The sequence below is a fragment of the Dasypus novemcinctus genome, chromosome 15, assembly GCF_030445035.2.
Source record: "Dasypus novemcinctus isolate mDasNov1 chromosome 15, mDasNov1.1.hap2, whole genome shotgun sequence".
NCBI lineage: Eukaryota > Metazoa > Chordata > Mammalia > Cingulata > Dasypodidae > Dasypus > Dasypus novemcinctus.
The window spans coordinates 53077240-53084526 of record NC_080687.1 but is presented as its reverse complement, the minus strand read 5'-3'; the positions used below and the strand labels follow the sequence as shown (position 1 = coordinate 53084526).

The window sequence follows — 7287 nt, the reverse complement described above, 5'->3', positions numbered from 1 at the left end:
AGCTATTTCAGCTCCTGCTGGGTAAACATGTAAAAATGGTTAAACAATAAATTTCTATGGCAACAACTTAAGTTCTAGGATATTCTTAGTTACAGCAGCATCCACAGAAGCTACTACTTTCTTTAAAGCAATGGAATTACCCAAGATATCTCCTTCTTTCCTCATTTTCCAACTGATACAACTAAAATCTCTTGCATTGATGACCTGAGAAATGATTTAACAGAAAACAAGATAGCTCACCTAATGCACGTGAAACTATAGTTTTGTGAGTATTTTATGTAAAGATGAAACAAAAACAAGGAACTAAGCATTTCTAAATGAAAGTGATACAGTGAGATCATACATATTATATATTCTATATACTGTGTGTATGTAATATTGACAATGATAGTTTATCAAAATGAATAAAACATTGATGTCTCAGTAATGAATGCTCTTATATATAAAATCATGTTGAGTATCTTTTTCCATTACCCATATTCTACTCTTCTACATGGACTTTCAGCAGTTTTCCTACTCACTAAAATATTGTGATGACCCTAATCATTTTAGAACCAATATATTGCTTATGTATACTTAATGATCTTAATGTCTACTATTCATAATTTGATAAAAGACATTCATATTTTTTTCTTATTTCTTAAGTCTTATTACACACTCTTAAAAACACTGACATTAGCTCCTCTAAATAAAGGACCATTTTCTTTTGTTGCAAAAGTTACTGGAAATATAAAATCCCACCAACACACACTTGATTGAGAAGACATACCCGGGTCTTATTTGTTATACAGTATTATTAGAGTTATGCATTATTTTGAAAACAAAAATAAAAGGTAACTTTCTTTAAGAGATTTATCAAATAAATATATACTATTTCATTCAAAGAATGAGGTTTTAGAGTATGAAGAAAACTGGGTTTATACCCCAACCCACTGTACAGAGTTATTACTTATTCTCCTTAAGTCTCAATTTTCTCACCTGTAGAATGAAATTAATAGCTTATTAACTTTCCCTGTAATTGTTAAGCTTAAATTAAATAATTTGTTACTCCCTTAGCACATACCTGGCACACAATGATCACTCAAATGCATTGAAGCTACTAGTTTAAAAATAATTGTATCCCTTAATCTTGGCTTCTCTACTGATCTTTTAAAAAAAAACTAGTATAAAGAAAAAGTCTTGCCCCTGTGCATACCAGCTATGAAAAGTTTTAGTTTCATTACCTAGACTAATCATGTACCATTTTAAAAAGCTTGCCACCTTACCTCACTAAGTACTTTTCATCAAGTGTCATCTTCCACCAAAGACCTTGTTTCTATATCTGTCATCTTTTCTTTCCTAGGGTCATAATATTACTGAAAAATATGACACTTTCCCTCCCTCAGTTTTTTCCATCATCAATAAATCTGTTGATTATGTCTCAGGAACCCAGTTGTATTTTCCTTAAAAAGAATTAAGGCCTTTTATGAAAAAGGAAAGCAATAAATATATAAATAAGTAAACAATCCATAATGCTGATCAGAGGGTAGTAGGTAACAGTATTACCACCATGGAATGCAGTCCACAAACAAAAGAATCAAGAGAGAAAATGATGAATGGCCTTCGGAATAGTTGTGGTTTATGATAAAAGACTTTATTTTAAAAGTGTTAAAATAAATAATACATATTCCAGAACATCATGGTTCTGAGAAATCACTCCCCTTTAGAATATAAATTCTAGAAGGCAAATTGATTTACAACTGCTCTGGGCTTTCACTAACTGATTTAAGATTACACTCCCCCCTTCCCCCCTTTTTAAAAATCTGTGGTCTGCAGCCCTTTAACTACTCTTCAAAAGAGATGTGGTGGAATGCAGACTCATCAACATGTGTGGTTTTTGTCTTATATATACTAACTGCTGATGAAATAGACTTGCCTAGAACTCCCCGAGGAATGTGATCCAGTTACATTGGCTCATAAAATTCAAACAGTTCGATGCTTTTCATGTTAATTACTGGGCCACAACCAGAAATCCGGATGATGGGAGAGAAACACTTCTTTAGGATAATGATTGATTTCCATAAAGATGAATGCTTTAACAAATTTCAATATGCAGTTGCTTGGGCGGGGAGGGGGGGTGGGAACTAATTAGTTTTACCGTTTTCAGCAGATGTTGAATTCAAAATACCAGCAGCATCTCAAATGCCAGTCATTAGGGCTGCCTTTCATCGAGGAGTGCTGACCAATGAAATCTCCACTGTGTTTAATGAGACCGATCTAGGCAGAGTCAATTAAATCAAATCTCTACTAGCATCCTTTATATATCTGCACTGTGTACAGCAGCAGCAGCAGCGGCAGTAGCGAGGGAGTTCCAGTATTATTAATAAAGGGATTCACTGCCGCATTAGGGGAGGAAAAGGAAAGGAGGGGTAAGGTGGGGAGAGAAAGACCTTATTTTATGGAAAGAAGAAACTGCTAAAATATGGGCGGGAAAGGGGAGAAGGGGGTTACGTAAAGGGTAAAAAGCCAAGTAAGGAGATTAGAGAGAAGAACTTTAATATAGTCAAAGAAGGGAACCCCCAACCGCTCCCCTCCCCCATCCCTTCCACCAAAAATCCGATTTACCAGTTGCAAATATTAAGCTGGAAAAATGTAAGGACCCAGAGTTGAAAACATTTTCACTTTAATACTGAAAAAATATGCCGTTATAAAATCCTCGAATAGAATTAGTAAGTTTTACGTGCTTCCTCAATTCTTGTTCCTCCTTATAAGTGAGATTTACACCAGCACAGAATTGCTACCATAGGATCGCAGCCTAAGCACTAGAGTGACATTAATTGGTCATGCTTAACTGCCTCAAAACCTTTTTTTTAAATATATAATTATACACTGATACTATAATAGAAATCATGGGTACTTATTTTACATTCAGATGGAAGGCATTATTGGATATGTATAGAAAAATAACCCCTGAAAAATAAAATAAATCATTACCACCAAAATAAAAGGAAAAAAAATAACCCAAAACAACCCGTAAAAACTTGGCTCAACAAAATACCCCTTTGAACTCGTAAACGTACTGATGATTAGCCATGCAAATGTCTTAAATAAAACCTTTACATTTTTTTCACAAGTAAACATACTCTCTGAATTGCCTACCGATCACAAATAATGGCGAAATGGCACTTTCTGATTATACGGTATTTTGTTTATAGAAAGTTTGGTACGATGGGACTTATCAGGTAAGAGGGCGGTTGCTGTGAACGAGACGCCATCTCCAGTCGCCGGGGAGGGTAGCGTCCCTGGAGCGCGTGGATTCCATGCGAGCCATGCAGCACTTTTGTTTTTTTTTTGTTTTTGTTTTGTCAAAAGTCAGAGTTATTTATTTACAATACATTCATGCCTTCGTGCAACTGCCATCCCTGTGTAGCCAACAGGGAGCCATCGCGCCCCCCTACTCAACGGGGCTAATCCACAGGGGAAAAATAGATATCTATCTCTCTATATAGATGGAAGTATGTGTGTACATGTACAGAACCGCGGTCGCCCTCCCCGCGGGCGCCTCAGCTGACGGCGAGGGCGCAGTCGGTTCCTCTAGCAGGCGGGGTCCCTGCTGGGCTTTCTCTCAAAAGCGGCTCTGGGCGAGGAGCGAGCTGGCTGAGCGCTCTCAGCTCGCCACAGTCTGAGCTTTGTTTCCGGAAGGAAGTTAATGGGTCAGACCCTCTCCTTTGAGCGAGTTCACTAATTAGTACGATTTTTCAGTTTGTTCACGTTTACCCAGCCTAGGAGCGCGCTGGGCTGGGTCAGAGCTGCTTTAACCCTTGGGAGGCGGACGCGCCTTCCAGCTCCCCTCCCCCGCTCCGGTCGGGTCTTAGTCTGAGAGAGAGTGAGAGCCACAGTCGTAGACCCTGTGGGCCCCGTCGGCGTTGTAAGGCCCATTGTGCCAGTAGGAAGAGTCACAGACAGTCTGGAGGGAATTAATTTCGGACGCGGAGGAGTTGGCGTCCCTTCTCTTGGACCGCTTTCGGTTCCTCAGGATAAACACGAGCATGCCCACCACGGTGAAGGCGGAGGTGACGAACACCAGCAGCAGACCAGGGACCAGCACCGAGATGGATACCCTGCTGGTGTCTAGGTAGGAGTTGGAGTGCGTCCCAGTCTCCGCCAACCCGGTGCTGTTTTTACTGTGCGAACTTAACGTAGGCGAGATTCTAGCGTACAGCTGGGGGCAGATCTCGTCATTGGAAAGGAGCATGAAATCCTTTCTAAAGAAGTTCACCGGCGTCTCGCACTTGAGGTCGCTCATCAGCACTTCGGAACCCAGGCGTTCTGCCCACTGCTTGAAAGGCACAATGGTGCAGGAGCACTCCCAGGGGTTGCCATGCAGGTCTATCTGGATGATGGACGTCAACTGATCCAGCACACCTGCCACAGGGAGGTACATGAAGTAATTGTTGTGCAAGCTGAGCTTGGAGAGCGACACCCCAGCGAACACGTCCACGGGTAGGGACCTCAGCAAGTTGTTGTTGAGAATGAGGATTCTCAGTTTGGGCATAGCATTGAAGGTGCCAGAGAGGATGAGCTGGATCGCGTTGTACTCCACGTTCAGGTACTCAAGGTTCTGAAGACCCGCGAATTTCTCCCGGGACAGAGTGTCTAGGTAGTTGCTATCCATGTACAGCCACCTAAGGTCCAAAAGGTTCTTGAAAGTGTTGTTCTCCACGGTGGCAATGTTGTTGTTGCCCAGATCCAACAGAATGAGGTTCTTGTAATCCACAAAGTGCGATTTTCGGATGCTGTGGATCTTGTTATCCCGCAGGAAAAGCTCCTGCACGTTGGAGAGCTTGGGCTTCAAATCAGCCAAGCTGCTCACGTTCCGGTTGTTACAGTTCATCTTTAAACCTGACCCTGGGATGTGGTCGCAGCTGCAGCCCCCAGGGCAGGGCAAGCTGCTGCCTGGGGGGTTATTTCTGGCGCTGCCCGACGCTATCGCTGCGGTGGGTCTGATTTTGATCTGCCAATTGCCTGGGATCTTTGTACCTCCGCTTGGAGCAGACCCTGGGGTAGCATGATCCTCTTGTCCATTTGTCTTGAAGGGTGTTGGCAGGGGGCCAGGAGCGAAGGTCTCTTCCTGGGCAGGGGGAGCCGGGAGACTAGAATCCACTCGGTTTTTCAAAGGACACAAGTCCTGTTCGGTTGTTTCATTGAGGTCTTTACCCTGCAATCTGGTGGGGGCTTCGCAGACCACTCGGCCGATCAGGGCATTTTTTGGAATGTTTTCGAGCCATTCTTTCAGGGAAAGGAGTTCACAGGTGCAGTCCCAGGGGTTATCCTCTAGCAGGATCTCAGCAATGCCAGGGATTTGCTCCAAGACCTCCTCATAGGGCAACATTTTCAGCCTGTTCCCCCGGAGGTCGAGGTGGGTGATGGGCACATACTGAAACACGTTGGCAGGTAGAGTACTGATGAGATTGTCATTTAAGATGAGCACCTCCAGCTTGTTCAAGTCCTGAAAGGCTCCCGGATCTATATCACGCAATAAATTAAAATCAGCCTGGAGGTATTCCAGATCGTCCAGCCCCAGAAAAGTCTGCTTTCTAAAAGATTTGATCTTGTTGTTATTGATGTGCAGCCTTTTCACCAGCTGCAGCCCCAGAAAAGCCCCGGGAACGATTTCGTGCAAGCCATTGTTTTCCATGTGCAAACTAACCGCATTATAAAAGTTAGCGAACTCATTAGGGAAAAGTCGAGTGAGGGAATTGCCATGCAGAAATAAATGGTAAAACTGCGAAGTCGGGGCGGTGAAACGCTGCAGACTTGTAAAGCCCTTTTTTTCACAGTCTACGTGTAGGTCCCCTTCTATCTCATTGCAGGAACAGATCTTCTCTTTGCAAACGTCCCCTGTAACGTTTCCAGCGGCAAAACAAAGAGACGTCTCCAGCAATAGAATCCAAAGCAGCATTTTTAAAGCGAGCAATTCATCCCCGATCTCATCACAAAGTAACAGCGACCATCCTGCTCGCCACAGACACAATTCAAGTTCATTTAGTGCTCCAATGTCCGAACCCAGGGAAGGAGAAGAAAAGGTTTTTTGGGGGGGTGGGGATGGATTCCTTCCTCCCTAACCCCCCCGCACTGCAACAGCCCAGACGCCAGTCAATAATTATATTCACAAACTATCCAGGCACGTAGTGCAAGGCAAGCAAAAAATAAAATAAAAATAAAAATTGAAAAGTAGGAAAAAAACCCACTCCCCTCAACCCTTTAGAAACAACCAGCAAGAAGTTAAATAATACGTATAAATTTAAAGCACACTTACAAAATCTCGCCTAGTGTTTTCATTGATCAGAAAGGAAACAATGCAAGTAATTAGAAGCAAGGGCATGTTAGAGAAAGAAGCAGAGGATTTTCAGCGTAGTACAGGCGCACTGCCTGTGCATGGCTGTGCGTCGCACTGACCTTGCTTCTCTGATATAAAGCGGGGTTTTCGGCGGCTTCTCTTGTTGAGGCTGCTGGTGGAGTTCCTCCGGTGGCTGCCGGATGCCCAGAAGTCCCCCTGAGGTGCTGTCCAGTGCCCCAGGTGCTGAAATCACGCCCCGACCGAAAGACTCACACTGCCGAGCCAATGGCGCTGGAAAATTTCCGCAATCGCTGCGTTTTGTGACTGTCCATCCTTTTGCTTTCCTTGCCTTCGGTCCTCTTCAGCCTTTTTTTTTTTTTTTTCTGGACTCCGGTTTTCCCTTATTAGCTCTTCTTTTCTTGTTCTCGTCTTTCTTCTGCTCTTTCGGAATTACGTGGAGGGGGCGGGGGAAGAAGGGCGGGAGGGAGGGGGGGTGGCGAGTTGTCTGAGGGAGGGTGGGAGAGAGCGCGAGAGTGCGGGGCGGGGGGGAGTTGCTAAGAAGCTCTGCTTATTCCAGCCTGGTGCACTCTGAAAGATCTGACACCCTCTGCTGATCTGCAGTAGCAAAAAATCCATCTGGTGAGGGAATGCTGAAGAAAAAAAAATCAATTCTCATACAGGGCAAGCGTTAAAAATGTGGGCATTAAAGGCTGTCAATCTACATAGACGCTTATTTTAAATGGGCTATTTAATTATTTTTGCTTGCCGGAAACTTTACCCTTTCCTTTCCCTAAAGACCTCACAGCCTCCGCTAGCTCCTGCGTTAGGAAAGGAGTGCTTTTAAAATATTTATTTCCAATGGCTTGAATAAAATTAGTGTCAGGGTGTCAAGCGTACAGCAATTTGAGGTAATTATACTGCACGCCATTTTCATCGGTGTTTTAAATGCATTTCTTCCTTCTCTGCAG

The 7287-nt window shown here is 43.5% G+C and overlaps 1 protein-coding gene across 1 annotated transcript; it reads right to left on the bottom strand.

Moving 5' to 3' along the window:
- Window positions 1-1611: 1611 nt before the first annotated feature.
- SLITRK1 (SLIT and NTRK like family member 1) lies at window positions 1612-6464 on the bottom strand. Its single transcript, XM_004455944.5, has one exon. It carries the CDS (start codon window positions 5939-5941, stop codon window positions 3851-3853), a length of 2091 nt encoding a protein of 696 aa, XP_004456001.1. The 5' UTR covers window positions 5942-6464; the 3' UTR covers window positions 1612-3850.
- Between the last annotated feature and the right edge of the window lie 823 nt (window positions 6465-7287).

What these genes read in the sequence shown, in the direction of transcription:
- SLITRK1 (XM_004455944.5), bottom strand. Translation starts at nt 5,941, where the DNA reads ATGCTGCTTTGGATTCTATTGCTGGAGACGTCTCTTTGTTTTGCCGCT.